Source organism: Mus caroli, unplaced genomic scaffold (genome assembly GCF_978045245.1).
Source record: "Mus caroli unplaced genomic scaffold, Mus_caroli_1 scaffold_6, whole genome shotgun sequence".
NCBI classification, from domain to species: Eukaryota; Metazoa; Chordata; class Mammalia; order Rodentia; family Muridae; genus Mus; species Mus caroli.
The window spans coordinates 16,086,116-16,104,126 of record NW_028227261.1 but is presented as its reverse complement, the minus strand read 5'-3'; the positions used below and the strand labels follow the sequence as shown (position 1 = coordinate 16,104,126).

The window sequence follows — 18,011 nt, the reverse complement described above, 5'->3', positions numbered from 1 at the left end:
CATTTCAAAAACAGTAGGCAGCTGGACATGGTGACACACACCTTTAATTCCATACTCATCAGGTAGAGGAAGACAGATCTCTGCATTTGAGGCCAGCCTGGTCTACATAGTGAGTTTCAGAATAGTCACAGTGAAACCCCAGTGCTTTGTTTAGAAACAAAGCTGAGAATCAGAAAAGGAAGGGGTGGTGGGAATCAGAGGGTCAAAATAGATTAAGTGCTCAGTACTTGAATACTTGGTAAGCACATAACATATGATATTAATTTAATTTAATTTTTTTTTTGAGATAGGATCTTCCTGTGTGGCTGTGGGTTTGCTATGTAGACCAGGCTGGCCTTGAATTCACAAGAGATCTGCCTGCTTCTCTTCCCCAATGCTAGGATTACAAGCATGAGCCATCACTCCTAGTGGTAGTAATTCTTTTTACTTATTTATTCCTTTATTCATTTATTTTTAGACAGGGCTTCTCTGTGTAGCCCTGCCTGTCCTGGAACTTGCTCTGTAGACCAGACTGGCCTTGAACTCACATCTCTTGTCTCTGCCTCCTGAGAACTGGGATTAAAACGCTAGCAATGCTTTAGTAATTCTCTAGATGGTCTCAGAGAGGGGCCATGCTTGTCCTTAGTCACACAGAAGGCAGATGGAGTGGTTACAGCCCTTTCTGTCCCTGATCTTATCCCTGGACAGGACTGAGATGAAAAGGACCCTCATTGCCCTGAATAGGTTAGGATCGGGGGCTGGGGACCCAAGAGCAGTTCTAGCCTGGAATTCGACAGGGCATCTTGGTCTCAGGTGGGCATCATGTCTCTACTACCCTACCTCGCCTCCTTGGCCACCTCAGTATGATTCCTCTGTACCACACCCCAGACTAGAGACTGGAGCAGCAGGCTTAAGCTCTGCAAGCATCCAGTCAACACAGATGACTTGAAGCCAATTCCCCCTCTGGATCACACACAACAAACAGCAGGTTTGTGGAAATGAAGAGAACAGCTGAGACTGTGACCTAGAGTGGCCATGAGCCATGCTTGTTGGGCATTGGTTCTAATGCTTTGTCTTAATTCAGCTCCCAAAATCACACAGGGATCTGCATAGCCAGATGCTGAGGGTCCCTGTCCTCAGTTGGTTTTTGATTAATCAATAAAGAGTCAACGGCCAATGGCTGGGCAGGGTGAAAGAGGAGGGACTTTTAGGAATCCCGGGCAAGAAATGCAAAGGAGCGAAGGGACGGATGCAGAAGCAGAGAGATCAGATTTAAGAATGGCAGGAGAGAAGCCATCCAGCAATGTGGGTGCAAAAGGAAAGCGGCCCCATGGGACGGCTGCCCAGAAGGAAACAAGGCAGCAAAGGTAAAATAGAGATTTAGAAAGTGTTAACTCTGGGGGCTGGAGAGATGGCTCAGCGGTCAAGAGCACCAACTGTCCTTCCGAAGGTCCTGAGTTCAAATCCCAGCAACCACATAGTGGCTCACAACCATCCATAAGAGATCTGACGCCCTCTCCTGGTGTGTCTGAAGACAGCTACAATATACTTAGATATAATAATAAATAAATCTTAAAAAAAAAAAGTGTTAACTCAGGAATATCGGGAGTGTGTGCTAGCCGAGGGGAGGTTTGGAAGAGCCCAACTATTGAACTAATCAAGGCATATGAATATGAAAATATAAAGGCTGTGGGGTGTATGTGTGTGTGTGTTTCATTAGTGAATACATAGAGCTCTGGTGGGTGGCAAGACGTGTGATCTCCCGCTGGGAGCTCAGAGCAGATTAACAGTTCACCACTATGCATGTGACCTGGTACATCTTTATTTTTTTTGAGATGGGGGGGGGGGTTCATTATGTAGCCCTGACTAGCCTGGAACTCTCTATGTAGAGCAGGCTGGCCTTGAACTTGAAATGTGTCTGCTTACCTAATGCTGTGTGCCACCAGGCCCTGCTAACCTGAGAACTCTCAATGAGCCTATGCCTTTCCTAGCTCACTAGCTCACTGCCATCTCCAGTGTTTATTCTTTGTTTTGTTTTGTTTGTTTGTTTGTTTGTTTGAGACAAGGTCTCTTTGTGTAGCCCTGTCTGTCTTGGAGCTCACTCTGTAGACCAGGCTCACAGAGGTCCACCTGCCTCTACCTCCCGAGTGCTGGGACTAAAGGTGTGTAGTGCCACCACCTGGCTGTGGATTTTTCCTCCCTCCCTCCCTCCTTTCCTCCCTCCCTCCCTCCCCCTCCCTCCCTTCCTAAAAAATATTAAATTTATTTTATCTATATGAGTTTATCTATATAGTTATCTATATGGAGTCTCAGACACCAGAAGAGGGCATCAGATCCCATTACAGATGGTTGTGAGCCACCATGTGGCTGCTGGGAATTGAACTCAGGACTTCTGGAAGGGCAGTCAGTGCTCTTCTCCGCCGAGTCATCTCTCCAGCCCTGGGTTTCTTTTTTCTTAATAAGCTGTCTCTACTTCTCTTATTTTTAATTCTATATACATATGTGTGTGTGAGCAGGAATACAAGTGCCCAAGGAGGCCAGAGACATCACATCTCTTAGCATCTCCTACAGACACTTGTGAACTCCCTGATGGGGGATGTGGGAAACCTGCTAACTAAGGATGAGCAAAGGTTGTCATTGACTGCACAGCCTTCTGGGGCTTGGTGCATAATGGGGGAACTCCTGGTGTTAACAGAGTTTCTCTGGCATTGGCTGGGGTTTCTAAGCCCTCAACACTCGCCTCTACCTGAGGAGTGTCACATAGCCTCAATTAATTCATAGGATCAATTTCCTTTCTCCTACAAGACGTGTTCAGCCATCGCCGGAGATTCCTGGAGTGCTTCCCCAGGCTAATGAGGCGTTCCAGGTCCCCTAAGCCCCCCAGCCAATGACCTTTGCCCATCCTGGATGTCCCTGCCTTTAGTCCCCCCAAACTGTATAAGCCTGCAGTCACCCTAGGCAAAGATGATCTGCCGACTGACTTCGGGTCCCGGTACTCACAGTGAGTACTCACAGGGCTTCTGAACCCCCTGTTGGACCTCGGCCGAATCGGCCAGCAATCTACGAGGACGAGGAGAGCCATGTGCAGGGGTGACACTCAGAGCATTCCATGCTCGTAACCCTGAGCAACTTCTCCAGCTCCCAACCATCTTGATAACCGCATGTTGCTGGTGCAGTTCTTGGTCCTAGGACACAAGAACCTGGTAACTTCAGCCTGTGTCCTTTGTCCCCCAGGGAACTCAGGACAGGGCCAGGTTTGAGGCTCATATCCTAGAAGCCTGCCCACTAAGGCACTGGATTCAGGAAGCCCCCTTTTTCTTCCTGGGCCACTGTGATCCTCAACGCAGGTTGAGAAAAGTCATCTTTATTGTCTTCGGCGAGAGCAAGGTGGGGGAGGGGTGGCCAGAGGGCGGGGGCCATTCTGAGGTCACAATTGTCCTCTTGTCCAGACAAGAAAAGTGGGTCTGCTGAAGCTGCCCATCTCCATGAGAGGGATTCACTCTGAGGCCTTCATGTCCCCACCTCTCTAGGTCCCCAGCCCTGACCACCCCCTTTCTCCAGAGCCCCCCCATGGCCTGCCCAAAAGTCTAGGTGAGGACCAGCTCTGCCACTCAGTCTTCAGGCCACATCGTGCGGTCAAGACCTTGCTGGTTAGCCCGCGCAGGCCTGAAACTGACTTCACATCCTCCGCAGGGCGAATCAGGAGGGGACCGCGCTCCTGGCTGGGGCAGGTGTGGAAGGCCGGGGCTCACATGGATTTGTCCATCCTGATTCTCCTTCTGCTGTTACTGCTGCTGTTACTGTAGGCCTCTGGGGTGGAAAGCCCTGGGGGGAGGGTCCGAAGGGACACATAACCCCAGTTAGTCTCAGATCCGTCATCAGGATCTTCCTACCCTCTGGGACCCCCGAGGTTGCCAGCTGGAGTGGTCCCTGGTACCCAGCTCCTCGCTCCGAGTGAGGGTCCCCTGCCCTCCCGACTCTTGTCACCTCTGGGTGTGTGTGTGCTGGGAACCTTGGGAACAGGGTGGGGAGCTAGGGGGTCCATAAAGGTACCTACCTGTATCTGGCAGAGGTCGATTAAGGCACGAATACCGGCTAAGCACCACAGCTCACCCAAAAGGGAGAAAAAGATACTCAGGAGATCCAGCCAGCGGCCCACGGTCATCAACAGAAGGAAGAGGCCACCCATGCGCACCAGCACCGTCTGGACCTGGCCCTGTAGGCTGAAGCGATGTTGCCGCTGCTCCTCTGTAGGACGCGGTTGTCACTGTCTCAGTCGGCACCTTCTGGAGATCAGCTGGGGCCAGCCTGTTCCACTTCTCAGCTGCCTTCCCCCGGGATCTTGTCAGCTTCCCTGACTGCCTTCCCACAGCCCTGCTTCCATCTCTGGGCACCTACAGGACTTCTTACCCACCCTTAAGTTTCCCCCTGGTTGAGGACAGAGCCCTGCCAGTCGATGGCAGGAATCTAAGGTTCTCCCCCTTTCTGCCTGTCGGTCTGAATCATCGCAGCTCAGTCGGCTTCTGCCAGTCTCTCTCTTGTTCCATCCTGGTCCCAGCCACCTTCCCCTCTTGCCGAAGCTCACTCATCAAGGCACCTGAGTTTTATTCCCGACCAAGCTCCACTGACCATCTAAAGCGACCTAAACACACCAATAAGATGACACCATCCCTCTGCTTTTAGAGAACACTAATGGAAGTCTTGTTTTCCACAGTCAAACTTGACTTGGTCCCGTCTCTCCATCCTCATCCGATCTGTGTTCCCTTTACTTAGAAAGACAGCAGTCCTGGTTCCTCACTTCATACACAGAGACTGCCAAGTCTATCTCTGCCTCAGGGTCTTCACACCTGCTGTTCTTACCGCTTGGATCACCCTTCCCTGCTCCTCCACTTGCAACTAACTCCCATTCTGCAGCCAGGGGCCTCTTCCTAGTGGCCAGATCTGACCAGCTACTCTCTCCTGCATAGGACCCTGCCCAGCTTGGTTGGCCAGGGCTCTAGAATGGGCCTTTCTGAATTTATAGCCAGCCTTGACTATAATCCCTATGGTCCTGGGGGGGAGACAACCCTGAACCACACACAGTGGTCCTGCATGGCCACACCTTCACTCTGTGCTTTGGCCCACAATCCCTTTCACCTTACCTAGACCTCAAGACCAACCCAGGTACCAGGTCTTCAGGGTTCCTATGTGATGGGTTCCTATATGGCATCGCTGCTCTAAGAAGCCCATAGTAGAGTCTAAATCCTGTCCCCGGACTGGGTGGCTGGGATGACAAGGGGAGTGTGGGCAATGGAAGGGACCCCAGCCCTGGGGCTCTCACCCTGCATGTAGATGACCAATAGTGTGTAACAGATGGTGAGCGGGGTCCAGAACCGCACGGCCTCTGAGGAGCTCAGGAAGTCCTTGTTGATGAGAGCCACAGCCGCCAGATCACTCACAGCAAAGGCTACTGTCAGAGTGCGGCTCAGGAGCCTGGGCATGCCGTGCTGGCTGGCCAGCAGGCCCAAGCAGACCCCACAGTAGCGCTGGCTGCTGTGCAGTTCATAGAGGCTGCAGATGTGGCGGGTTAGGCGCCGGGCACCCAGGGCAAGGAGTACAGCCAGCCCCAGGCTCAGCAGCAGGTTCAGGGAGCGGTGAGGGGCACCTTCCTGGAGGAAGCTCAGGCCACAGCTTAGCCCACAGCCCAGGGAGAACTGACACACCAGGAAGAGCTGGAGCCTTTCCTTGTCCCCGGAGCCCTGCAGGGGAAGAGAGCCCAGGGTAGGCCACATGGCGGGAGGCTGGCATCAGGAGGGTGGTTTCTCTTGTTCATCCAGTTGGCTAGAGGGTGATGGGTCTGGGCCTTGAAGACCCGACTTCACAGGCAAACCGTGTGCTCCTTTGAGCGTCAGTTGCCACACTGGTGGAGATCCAAGAAGACCCTTAATCATTACAGCTGTCCGGACAAAATGAGCCAAAGCCCTCAAAGGGACTTAGCCAGGGCCAGGCAAAAAGCTCAGCAGAACAAGCCTTTTGTTTTTGGATCTCATGGATTCCAGGCTAGCCCCAGACCCAATAGCCAAGGATGGCCCTGAACTTCTCATCCTTCAGGCAAGGTTGTCACCAGGCCTGGGTTTACACAGTGCAGGGGATCAAATCCAGGGCTTTGTGTGAGCATGCCAGGCAAGCACTCTACCAACTGAACCACACTCCTAGCTCACAGAACCGATATTTACACGGATGTGTGTGTGTGTTGGGTCTGTCTCGTACTGCCAGGCAACAAACTGGAATCTATGGTTTCCATCTGAAAGGGGGGGGGGGGGTCACTAGGCTCTACTTCCCAATCCAGAGGATGAAAGTGGCCCAGAGTGGCCCCACTCTGTGGTCTCACCTTGCCCAGAGACAGCAGCATGGACACAGCCCTGAGCGAGAACTCCAAGACCACGAGGGAGGCTACCCGGGACCCTATCAAGGTCAGGAACAGGGTCAGACCAGCCAGATGCAGCATCTCCAACGAGGCCCATTGTGCTCTCAGCCGCTGCTTTTGGGGCTGCCGCTGGGGGTCACTGTGGGGGCAGAATGGGTGCGGGCTGAAAGGATCACGGGGTCCTGTCTTGTGGGAGAGTTGCCAGGTCTCCAGCTCCACTCTCTCGGCTCTCTCCAAGAGAGACCAGACTCCGCTCAGGGACCAACTGCCTGGGCAGGGCTGGGTGGGACCGACGTGGACACTCACTTGACACAGGCCACGAAGAAGTAAACTTTCAGGAGACTGTTGAGAACCGAGACTCCAAGGGCCCCGATCAAGCCTGAGCCAGACAAAGGAGAGGGTGAAGTGGGGGTGGTGGGGGGCGTTAGGGTTGTCGGGGAGGAGGCAGGGTGAGCTCAGGGGGCAGCCAGGAGCCGAGACCCCCACGTGGATGTGGGGCCCACCTTGCACTCCGCCCACCCGCGGGAGGGACGTGGCGGGGAGGGGCAGGTATGCATCCCAGAGGCGCTCACCTTGCAGAAGGCTGTCGAAGAGACTGGAACCCCACTCAAAGGAAGGGAGGCTGGGGAGCCAGGAGGAGAGGGAAGGCAGGGAGAACATGGCAGCCTCCAGGAATCCAGCCTCAGCCTCGGACCGGGTCCGCGCTGGGACAAACCCAATGATATCACTGGTCAAAGGTGTCTCTAGAGGACAGGGGAGGGACTAGGAAAGGGTCAAAGGCCTGGGGGCGGGGCCGGGGATCCAGCCGCTTTAGATCTTCCAGGTTGCTGGATTCAGTGGCACTGTCTTCTCGCAGCTGCTGGTGGCTTCCCATTTAGGTCTCAAGGGCAAAGCAGTTAATTGGTTCTGGTCTGTCCCCGCTAGACTTCAAGGCCACCATGCCTTCCGGAAGTCCCTCCTCGGTCAGCTCACCTGGCCTTCCCCCTCTCAGGTGTGACCTGAAGTGTGACTTGGCCCTCTCAAGTTCCCAAAGCAGAGCTGCTCCCCGCAGCGCTCTGTCTCTTTGGGCTTCTGAAAATTAGTAGTTCAGCTTCTACAAGCCACAGGGAAAGAAGGGTTTGGAATCCCCTTAAGATTTAGGTTGAAGCTGGGTGTGGTGGCGCACACCTTTAATCCCAGCACTCGGGAGGCAGAGGCAGGCGGATTTCTGAGTTCGAGGCCAGCCTGGTCTACAGAGTGAGTTCCAGGATAGCCAGGGCTACACAGAGAAACCCTGTCTCAGGAAAAAAAAAAAAAAAAAAGACTAAGACTCAGGTTGAGCGCAGTCTATCTCGGGGTCATACTGTCCTTCTGTCCACTAGGTGGCAGGCTTCACCTGGGCGGGCGGGCGCTGCTTTTTGGGTCTTTCCTAGAAATAAAAGGCTTGAGACTGAGGGTTTGGGGCGGGGCGGGGCAGGGACAGGGACAGGGAAGCAGAGGGCAATTACCAAAGTTCACAAAATATAAAACTTTATTGGAGTGTTCAGGAGTGTTCATCTGGAGTAATTTTTCTCATTTGGGAAGTGGTTGGGGAAGGTGGTTGAGGCTACCTGGCCAAGAGCGGGTGTCCACTTTTATAGGAGAAAGGCCACTGGGTGCCTTACACACCTGTCCCTGTGGTGGGGCGTGCCTGCAGTCTGGAGAGAGGGCTCGGAGTGTGTCGTTGGCCCTGCAGTGGCTCTGCTCCGTGACCCACATGGTCAGGCACCCTCTTCCCTAGGCCTGAGCTCCCCTGGGACGTACACAAACAGGAAGCCTGGACTCAACCGCTCCAAGACTGCTGCTGACGCCCTAATCCAGCCCCTCAGGGACTGTAGAGGGAGGCCGTGGTAGCTCCCTCGGTAATATGCAGTCCCTGTGTGGGTCCTATTCAACAGAACTGGGTCTCCATCTCCCTGTCCTCCTCCTCCTCCTCCTCCTCCTCCTCCTCCTCCTCCTCCCTTTCCTCCCTCCTCAACCCCCTTCTCCCCTCCTCTCCCTCTCTCTCCTCTCTGGCTCTCATGGAATCCAGGCTGACCTCAGACTTGCTATGGAGCCGAGGATGACTCTGAACTCCAGGTCCTCCTGCCTCTGCCTTCCCAGGGCTGAGAATACAGGCAGGTGCCATCATGCCCAGTTCATTTGGATCCGGGGGGGCCTCGTGAGCAGTGGGTGGGCAGTCTGCCGACTGATCTATGTCCCCAGCCTGAGGAAAGCCGATTTGACTCAGATTCAGAGAAGACGGAAGGAAGCTGCTCATTTTAAAGTCAAGGAAGGAGGTCTCAGGAGAAGTCAGCCTTGGGCTGTGGTGTGGACCACGGACAGATAAGGTGACCAGTATGCCCAGGCCCTGGCTCTACCACAGCACCACAGATAACTGAAATAAAAGTAAAGAGAGTCGCCAACACCACCAATACCTTCCTGCGCTTCCAGCTTCAGAAGGTAGGAAAACAGGGTTGTTTGTTTGTTTGTTTTGCTAAGCCATTGAGGCGGCTTCATAACTTGGTCTGATAACTAGCTTTGGCCAACTAGACTCTGGGAACACCAAGGACTCCCTGGTGGCACAAGGGTCTCACATGCAGTGGCCTCTGAGGGACACGAAGCCCAGTAGTCCTGATGTAGCCGTGTCTTCCTTGAGAGCATTGTATGGGGGTAGGCAGAGTTGAACTCCAGTCCTGGCTCTGTCATGGCAAACATATGTGGCTCCACAGAGACATGGCTCCCCTCAGCCTCAGTTTCCCCATGCTGAGAGAGGCTCATGTGGCCACACAGTGGGTGGAGGACTGAGGAGCCAGTGTAGCTGAGTGGCTCCCCTAATGGGAATCTTTATATGTAGGCATTGCTGTGGCCATGAGCTAAGGCATGGTAACCCAGGGGAGAGAAGGGAAATAAAGAGGTGGTGACATGGGGCACACTGGTCCTGGGGCTCAATAGATCCCAGTTGTCCATCGTTCCTTGCCCTCTCCCCCTGGCTTGTGGCAGGGCCTGACTCAAGCTAGCTCTGGGCAGCCAGTCTTCCACCAGATGGCAGGCTTGGTGGTGGGATGAGAGTTGAGTCTAGGTGCCCTGGTGCTGGGCCCTCGTGGCCAGTTTCCGAAGCTCATCCCAGAAGAACATGCTAAGGATGGTGTGGGGACCCAAGCGCAGATAGGCAGGGCCTAGGCCTTTGTAGAGCGCCAGGGGTCCCTCCTGTTGACAGGTCTTCACCAGGCAATCAGCGAGGCCCCCATACAGCTGGCCCTGGGGATAATAAACATGGGGAGAGAGTTGAGGGTCCCAGATGACACAGCCGAGTGTGTCTAGTGGTGTCAGAAGTGCATCTGTTCCCATATGGGAGGGTTATAGACTGTGACGCTAATAAAAAGGAGCCTTTGCCTGCAGGTGGATAGCCTCCTTCAGGGGTACGGCTTGGATATGGAGGCACACACACCTTTGTCCTCACATTTCCTATTGACGTTATGACAGAAAGGCCAAAATTCCAAACCCTGCCTCTCTCTTTCTTTCTTCCTTCCTTCCTTCTTTTGTTTTTGTTTTTGTTTTTGTTTTTGTTTTTGTTTTTGTTGAGACAGGGTTTCTCTGTATAGCCCTGGCTGTTCTGGAACTCACTCTGCAGACCAGGCTGGCCTCAAACTCAGAAATCCACCTGCCTCTGCCTCCGAAGTGCTGGGATTAAAGGCGTGCGCCACCACTGCCCAGTCAACCCTGTCTTTTCTAACGACATCTGGGCGACCTCAGCTGTGTCACTGGACCTCTCTGAGTTGATTTCTTCATCAAGAAACAGAATAAAATCCAAAGAACTTGGGATTTGCCTGTTAATGTGTTGTGAATATAGTGTGTGCTCCTTGGTGGCTCTGTGTGTGTGTGTCCCCGTTCCCTTTGTCCCCTGCTCACCCTGCCAGCTCTGTCCACTGGCTGATTGTACAGCCGCGTGCTGACGACGTCCAGGGGTGTCATGACTGTAACCACAGCTATACTGCTGATCATGCCGCCGGCCAGGGTCACCAGCCAGCTGTCCTCCAAAAACCACTGTGGAGATGGCACAAGCTGTTCACCCTACCCACTGCCTATACTCACCCCTACTGTGCTCTCCCCCCTGCCCCCAGCCCAGGAGGGCTGGAAGGGCTGAGCTGGGCAACCAAATCAGACCTCTCCAGCCATTTCCAACTCCCGATGCCAACCCTGCATTTTTCCATGATTTTAGAGTTCACCGATGACCCCCCACCCCAACTCCTGTGAGACACAAAGGCTAGGTCGCAACTATAATGGCAGAGCTAACAACTTTATTTTCTCCCTCCCTCTATACCATCCTATACCATCAAGCATGCTCATTCTCTCTTGGTTGAGACAGATCTTGCTATGCAGCAGGGTGTTCTCCAACTTGCAATCCTCCTGCCTCCACCTTCTAAGTTCTGAGATCACAGGTGAGGATCACTGTCCTGGCTGCAACCCCTCTCCCCTTCCTCCCCTTCTTTCTTCCTTCTGTCTCTCCTTCCTTCCTTCTCCCTCCTCTCTATCCCTCTCTCCCTTTTTCCTTTCCCATTTCCCCTGTCTTTCTTCCTCATGTAGGTAGTAGCTTGGGCCTAGGAACGTAAGTGCATCTCACCATGTTCAGCAAAACCAGGTTTTGATTTGGGCCCCATTTGTCACCAACCCTGTGTGACAGAGGCAGGAAACCTCCCACTCCCTGTCTGTATTAGTGTTCCCAGCTCCTTACCTGTCGATCCTGTACCCATGCCTTGGCAGAGGTAAAGGTGGCCAGCTGGGCAGCTGAACCTACTGTGACTCGGGGCACGGCCCCACCCACACCCCGCCACAGCCCCAGCATGCCCTGTTGGCGCCAGATGGTCTCCAGCGCACTCAGGACACCCTGCAGGGAGGAGATGGTATGGGTCACTAGAGAGCCGCTGCGCCTGCACAGCCTGGAGCCCCGGGTCCCGGGGAAGTAATCTTACCTGATGCTGGTGCTGATGCCCCACAGCCATAGTAGCCACTGTCTGGGCCTGTAGCTGTGTCTTGACCTGCAAGTTCAGAGCAGATGGGAGCTCTAGGATAGAGCCTGGAAACTGAGCTGAGCGTGTTTGAGCCCCTCCCCTTGCATAGTATCCCTGACCCCCACATCTGAAGCTCAGAGACAGTCTTGGTTGGCCAGAGCTCAGTTTTATTATTTTAAAATTTGAGACATTGTGTTTCATCACGTACCTCAGGCTGGCACCAAATAAGTCTTGTCACCATGACCTTAATTCTGATTTTCCTGTCTCCACCTCTCAAATACTGGGCTTATGGGTAGGCAGGCAAGCGGTACCACGCCTGGTTTATGTTGTGTTTGGGAACATACCCAGGGCTTAGTACATGTCAGGCAAACACAATACCAACTGAGCCACATCCTGAGGCCTGGCACACATCTTGGTGGCTCAGGTTTCTTAAGGAGATCTTTGGGACTCTGTGTTGCCACTCTCAAGGACAGAGTAAAGTGTTCAGTGTTTAGACCAGGACACAACAGTCCTCTGCTCTGTGGCAGTTTTTATTCTTACTGTATGCCAGGCTCCCTAGGTGCCACCACAGGCAAGCAAGGACTAGAATCTACCTACTCCATAAGCTGTTCCCTCTCCCAGCTAAGACCAGTGGGCATGGCCCCCAAAGAAGCAAGGGTCAGAGCGAGGGCAGATTTCAGGTCTAAGCCAGATATTCCCAGTGAATAGGCCCCTCCCAAACTGGCACGCCCAACCCAGGGCCACAAAGTCCACTGGTCACGTTGGTCACGGAGTTTTAAAGGAAGGAGAAGACACTTACCAGGTAAGCAGGACTCCCCACGAAGGCCCCCAATGCCCCAGCCGCAGCGCCTGCGATCACAGTGCCTCCTGGTTGTTGGGTGAGGCCAGCCTGGCATGCCAGGCTATAGCAGTAGAAACGGACACCATTCATGAGGCCCTGGTAGAGAAGGCCAGCAGCCAGCCCCTTCTGCAGGCCCCACAGCCCATCTGCCCGGGCCACGGCTGCAACAGAAGACACAAAGCCCCGGTAGGGCCGTGGGTAGGTGCCTGGGGCCTGCAGTTCCCCCTGCAGTTGTAGACGGGTCTTTACCACTTCCAGGGGGTTGGTGAATACACAGGCCAGGCAGCAGGCTGAGGCACCCAGCACCAGGTCCACAGCCGGGGACACCATCTCCCTCGAATCCATGGCAGGAGCCATCTGTGCCCGAGTCGGCTTCATGGCACAGGCTATAGATGGTAGTCTCTAGGCAGTCTGTACCTCTGCATGGCCACAGGGCTGGGGATCAAAGGGGGCCAGTGCCATGTCTAGAGGGCAGAGATCCTACCACTGGCTGGTGGCCCCTGGTTGTCTTGGAACTCCACCTGCTGTTCATCAGCAGGGCTATGGGAAGCTGGACACACCTCCTCTGGCTCAGACCAATCCCAGCTGCTGCTGGCCAGGGCGGGCCTGGGCCCTGGGATCTGGAGGAAAGGTCACTTGTGACTGGAAGGACAGTGGGCAGAAAGAAAGAGCCAAGCTAGAGTAGGGGAGGGCACTCCTCCTTGTCCTCTAGACTTCCTGTTCCATCTCTTATCCCTGTAGGGCTCCAGCTAAAAGCCCTAGGCTTGTGGTGACTTGGCCGTAAGCATGGCTAACCAGCAACTGTGCCATTTCAACCTCTGCCAGATTATAGCCCTATTCTCTCTCTCCTCTCTCTCTCTCTCTCTCTCTAAGGTTTATTCACTTAATATCTTTTTTCTTTGAAACGAGGTCTCTCTATATAACCCTGGCTGGCCAGAAACTAGCTATGTAGACCAGGTGGCCACAGACTCACAGAGATCTGCCTGCCTCTGCCTCCCCCAGTGCTGGGATTAAAGGTGCACCACCACACCCGGCTTTACAGTTCAACAGAAGTGAATGTCAGGGAGGGCCTCAGAGCCCTGCAGAGCCATGGGTGAGACTGTTCAGTTTCCTGTGACGGTGTCTCACTCTCAAGGACTCACTGTGCTGCCCGGGCCACCTCCAAACTGGTGGCTGGCTCCACTTGCCTCTGCCCCCCCCCCCCCCCCCCCCCCCCCCCCCCCCCCGTGCTGGCAACACAAACCTGCAGATCCTGGCCTGCTTTCTCTTACATTCTTATGTATATGGGTGTTTTGCCTATGCATGTGTGAGCCTGGTGTGCCTGGTGTCCATGGAGGTCAGAGAGGACGTTGTATACTCTGGAACTGGAGTTACAAACGGGTCTGGGGTCTGAGCTACCATGTAGGTGGGTGCTGGGAATTGAACCCTGGACCTCTGGAAGAACAGCTAGTTCTGTGCTCTAACCACTGAATCATTTCTCCAATCCCGTTCATTTTATTTTATTTTAAGACAGGGTTGCTCTGTGTAGCTTTGGCTATCCTGGAACTATGGAGATCACAAGGGCCCGGAAGTCACAGAGATCTGCCTGCCTCTGCCTCCCAAGTGCTGGAGTTAAAGGCGTGCACTATCACACCCAGAAAACACCATTGATGTGAATTCCTTTTTTAAAAAGACAGGGTCTCACTATATAGCTTAGATTATCCTGTGTGTGTGCATGTGTATGTGTGTGGATACACACATGACAGACACTGAGGGCAACTTTAGGGGCCATTATTTAAAAAAGGGTCACTTGAACACAAATCCTGCTCCACCCCCAGTCGATGTGAAAGCCAGGTGCCTAATGGTGTACTCAGCAGAGACGCTCGACAACCGGATGAGCCACATCTGTGCAGGCAGCACACAGTATGCAAACCAGTGTGTGCATTTTAAAACCGTACAAGTGCTTAGCTCTAGATTTTCCGTTTTCTGGTTTCACCACTCGTGAGGGCAGGTAACCTCTGTGGAGATGGTGCTGCACAGGAGGGGAGGGGAGAGTCCAGAAAGGCCCCTGGGAGAGTGACGTGTCAAAAGCCTGCTGCACCCAGTGGAAGGCAGTCCATACCCCTCCTGTGCCCCGACTTCTAGTGCCTCAGTTACGTTCATCCCAAACTGCAGAGTGCCTTTTTGGGATGAAATGGAATGATGAGGGCCCCTTGGGGAGTAAACCTGGTGGCTCTAGCCATTTACCTTAACAACCAAGCCACCAGGCCCTGCAGGAAACCGGAAGGCACAGGGACTTCCAGGCCCTTCCTCCTCCAGGCAGCAGGGCAGAGCAGCCAAGGCCAACCTGGGGCTGATTCTTCTCCCTCTCCCTCTTTCTCTCTGTGTGTCTCTGTGTATGTATGCCCGCCCAGACAATGGAGATGGAGAGGGGGTAGGGCGCTCCTCCACCCCCCTCACACTGAAAGAGGGTCAGCGACAAGTCTCAGCAATATAACATCAATTTTATTTTAAAAAACAAAACCCAGTCCACCTGACCTGTCCCTCAAGGGACCTAACATAGACCTCAAGAAGGGCCAGCCCCAGCCTAGCAGGGGTTGGTTGTCAGATGTCAAAGAAGCCACCACGCGCTCATGGGCTCTGCTCCTCTCTCTGACCCTCTCCTTTGCTCCTGGCAAGAGGAGCCAATTGACCCCTGGTTCTACAAGCTCTGCTGTGTTTGAGGAAGAGGAGAGGCAGGGCTGTGGACATGCAGGGCCTCCTGGCAGCCCTGGAGGGCTGCGGGCTGGGCCCAGGCTGTGCAAGGCAGGCCGCTGTGCATGGGGTGGATTCGTGAGAGGGGGGCATGCACAGATCCTAGTGTTTGCCTTTCCTTGTGTGATGGGGACACTGTTCAATAATGAACAAGGGTGGCTGGGCACTCAGGACCCCCCAGGGGGCCCTGACCATCCGCCCAGGCCCCTGACCCAGGAGAGGAAGATGGCGCACCCACCCTCCCCGTCTCTTTGCTCCCTCTTAAATGGATGTTGTTCTCTCCGTCACCCTGAGCAGATGGTGAGGACTCAATGGTGGCCAGAGGACACCAAGTGTCTATAGAGCCCACAGGGCTCAGACCTTCTGCCCCAGTGACCACTAGTCACTACCAGCGGGCAGGGTGCCTACGGTGCCAGGCACTGACTCTGAACTCCTGTCTCTAGCCACACCATGTGGTTCTGCCACCCCAAGGCAGCAGTGGGCTGTTGATCCCCGGCCCCGAAACACCACGGTGGGACAATGCAGTGTAGAAGTCAGTCAGCCCACCTCCTTCCGGTCTGCCCACAGTGCTGCCCAGCCACACCTCAGCACCAGGGGTCCCGGGAGGCCCTGCCGCGGCAGAGACTGTCGCTCCGCTGCCAGGCGCTGTGGATGAGGCTCAGGGCATCTTCAAATTTCTGCTTGATGGAAGCTTCATGGATGGCCTTGTGAGGAAGGTCTACCTGTGTTTAGACAAGCAGAAAGCACAGGGCTATCGGCTGTTCTCCCAGGAGCCTGGAAGACCTTCACGGCCCTGCACACTCCTTTGGGAACACTTTCCATGTTGCAAGTCTCCCCCCTGTTCAGCGCACAGACCCCGAGGCTCAGCTCTCCGGGCGACCTGGAATTCACTGGGTGAGGGGATCTGACCTGACTGTTTTCCATCTCTGGCTCAGTTTAGAGCCACCCAGAATGACAGGGTGCAGGGAGCACTGCATAAAACAGTCCCTCTCCCTGGCTGTGGTGGCACATGCCGTTAATCCCAGGAGCCAGAGGCAGATTTTTCCCTGTGAGTTCCAGGCCGGCCAGAGATGTACAGTAGGATCTTGTCTCAAAAACAAAACACAGGGGCTGGAGAGACGGCTCAGTGGGTAAGAGAACTGACTGCTCTTCCAGAGGTCCTGAGTTCAATTCCCAGCAACCACATGGTGGCTCACATCTGTAATGGGATCAGATGCCCTCTGCTGGTGTGTCTGAAGACGGCAACAATGTACTCAAAATAATTAATATCTTTAAAAACAAAAACTAGCCAGGCAGTGGTGGCGCATTTCTGAGTTCGAGGCCAGCCTGGTCTACAAAGTGAGTTCCAGGACAGCCAGGGCTACACAGAGAAACTCTGTCTCAAAAAAAAAAAAAAAAAAAAAAAACCAAACCACATCAAACCAAACCAAACCAAACCAAAAACCCCAACAACAACAACAAACCAAACCAAACCAAAACCAACCAACCAAAAATAACAAAAAGAAAAGCAAGTCACCACTTCTCCAGCTCTGGGGTGGGGGAGGTAAATTCTCCAGACTTACATCTCACCAGACTTACCAAGAGCCCCACGGTGACTGGAGCTCAGGTCAGGAACAGCAGCTCCTGGTAGTATTTTTAGTTTTGACAGACACATTGACAATGGGGCCCAAAGTTTCTGACTATCTAAAGCTGTTGGCAAATTGCTGTCCCCAGAACCCTCCAGGCGAGGCCAGGCTCCAAGAACAGCTAGGTACCTGGTAGATGGCTTTCCACCCAGAGCTCAGGGCAGTCAGGAACCGGTCCAGCTCGGAAGTGCAGCTCAGGTAGATGACCCAAGGCTGGAGCAGCTGTGGGCTATCCTGGGAGAACTCCTAGGGGCAGCAGGTCCCGGGTGAATGAATATGCATGGATTTCCTGGGGCAAAGCCGGTGGCCCCATTCCTGCCCACTCACCAGGACACAGTATTCCTTGCCCAGCTCCGTGGAGATGGCAGTGATGTCTGCCAGCTTGGCTGTGCCCAGGGAGCGAAAGAAGCTGGTTTGGCAATCCTCGTGGCAGGTGAAGAGGCGGTCCTCTGTGATCACCAGGCAGCAAGGGATACAGGGGCTGGGAGCTATGCCCTGGGGTATGACCTGGACATTGGCAGAAGGTGAGAGACTCAGGTTGCTTCTCCAGTGTGGCCTGCATCAAGAATCCCCTGTAGACTCTCCCTTAAGGGTGAGGGGTGGGGTCAGGGGTGATGGCTGGGTGGATGACAGTGGACACGGGTGGGCTTACTCCTTTGGACACGGCCTGGCAGAGATGTTGCATCCAGTCAGCCATCTCAGCCTCGCTGTCGGCGCTTAGCTCCAGGCAGGGCCGGTCAGCCAGAATGACCTGGAAGGCGTGGGGCCGATCCGTGGTGTTGGATCTCCGGCAGCCACCGCACTGTTCCCCACTGGGCCAGAGGAAGAGGGTGAAATGGGAGGGTGGAGGCAGGGGTGGAAACCCTGGAGTGGGCTGAGGTGCGCAGGTACTGGGCCTCGGTCTCTAGGGACGTTTGCACATGCTTGTGCGTGCGTGCGCGTGTGCGTGTGTGTAAGTAACAGCTTTTTTTCTTTTTCTTTTAAGACAGGGTATGCAGCCCAGGCTGGTCTGGAACTTGTTATGTAGCAGAGGATGTATGTAGCATACGCCTATCTCCCACACTGGATTTGAAGAGAGCCACTCCACCTGACAACCTGTATCTCCAGAATTACCAAGCTCCCCCGGGGTTCCCAAAAACAGCGAGAAAAGATTACAAAGCCACTCATTGCACCTGCTCAGAACCAGTGCCCGCCCACCCACTTCCTCTACCGCCTGCCTCTCATTGGCTGGAATTCCTGGGACGGGGTTTCTTTCTCTAGGCAAAAGGGTGGCTCCTTGATCATCCTGCCTCCTTGCAGCTTGGGAAGCCCAAGGCACTAGTCAGGTTTGCAGGGTAAGGTGAGGAGAGGGAGGGAAGGACAGTGGACTCCAAGCTTCAGACTCAGCCACAACTGACCTCTGAGCAGAATACCTAGCC

At 54.2% G+C, this 18,011-nt stretch overlaps 3 protein-coding genes and 1 long non-coding RNA gene across 7 annotated transcripts in view; 1 reads left to right on the top strand and 3 right to left on the bottom strand.

The window, feature by feature from the left end:
* Positions 1-3,327: 3,327 nt before the first annotated feature.
* Positions 3,328-7,338, bottom strand: Tmem82 (transmembrane protein 82). Its single transcript, XM_021161501.2, has 6 exons — positions 6,958-7,338; positions 6,692-6,764; positions 6,350-6,524; positions 5,300-5,717; positions 4,037-4,227; positions 3,328-3,804 (listed from the first exon to the last, which is right to left on the bottom strand). The coding sequence occupies exons 1-6, from the start codon at positions 7,043-7,045 to the stop codon at positions 3,679-3,681; spliced, it is 1,071 nt and encodes a 356-aa protein (XP_021017160.1). The 5' UTR covers positions 7,046-7,338; the 3' UTR covers positions 3,328-3,678.
* A 539-nt stretch (positions 7,339-7,877) lies between these two features.
* Positions 7,878-12,776, bottom strand: Slc25a34 (solute carrier family 25 member 34). 2 transcript variants are annotated; one of them, XM_021159319.3, is made up of 5 exons: positions 12,194-12,776; positions 11,356-11,421; positions 11,118-11,270; positions 10,295-10,429; positions 7,878-9,643 (listed from the first exon to the last, which is right to left on the bottom strand). In XM_021159319.3, the coding sequence occupies exons 1-5, from the start codon at positions 12,611-12,613 to the stop codon at positions 9,461-9,463; spliced, it is 957 nt and encodes a 318-aa protein (XP_021014978.1). In that variant the 5' UTR covers positions 12,614-12,776; the 3' UTR covers positions 7,878-9,460. The 2 variants fall into 2 exon arrangements, with proteins under 2 accessions (XP_021014978.1, XP_029331972.1); XM_029476112.2 differs by lacking the exon at positions 11,118-11,270.
* Positions 12,148-17,778, top strand: LOC110292182 (uncharacterized). The gene is made up of 3 exons (XR_002377684.2): positions 12,148-12,196; positions 16,931-17,117; positions 17,579-17,778. It is a non-coding gene; the product is annotated as an uncharacterized LOC110292182 (long non-coding RNA).
* Plekhm2 (pleckstrin homology and RUN domain containing M2) overlaps positions 14,698-18,011 on the bottom strand; it is a 40,138-nt gene continuing 36,824 nt past the window's right edge. For all 3 annotated transcript variants that reach the window (XM_021159316.3, XM_085838741.1, XM_021159317.2), the window contains 4 exons: positions 17,246-17,405; positions 16,921-17,100; positions 16,723-16,839; positions 14,698-15,690 (listed from right to left, as the gene is read on the bottom strand). In XM_021159316.3, the coding sequence (XP_021014975.1) occupies positions 15,553-15,690; positions 16,723-16,839; positions 16,921-17,100; positions 17,246-17,405 (595 nt within the window). In that variant the 3' untranslated portion in view covers positions 14,698-15,552. The remainder of the gene's footprint in view (positions 15,691-16,722; positions 16,840-16,920; positions 17,101-17,245; positions 17,406-18,011) is intronic.

Excerpts from the sequence above, each read along its gene's own strand:
- Tmem82 (XM_021161501.2), bottom strand. The coding sequence starts at position 7,045 with ATGTTCTCCCTGCCTTCCCTCTCCTCCTGGCTCCCCAGCCTCCCTTCC. Across the intron at positions 6,765-6,957 it reads CTTCGACAGCCTTCTGCAAG|GCTTGATCGGGGCCCTTGGA; the intron begins GTGAGCGCCTCT and ends TGTCTGGCTCAG. Across the intron at positions 6,525-6,691 it reads TTCTTCGTGGCCTGTGTCAA|TGACCCCCAGCGGCAGCCCC; the intron begins GTGAGTGTCCAC and ends CTGCCCCCACAG.
- Slc25a34 (XM_021159319.3), bottom strand. The coding sequence starts at position 12,613 with ATGAAGCCGACTCGGGCACAGATGGCTCCTGCCATGGATTCGAGGGAG. Across the intron at positions 10,430-11,117 it reads CATGGGTACAGGATCGACAG|TGGTTTTTGGAGGACAGCTG; the intron begins GTAAGGAGCTGG and ends CCATCTCCACAG. Across the intron at positions 9,644-10,294 it reads CAGTGGACAGAGCTGGCAGG|GGCCAGCTGTATGGGGGCCT; the intron begins GTGAGCAGGGGA and ends TATTATCCCCAG.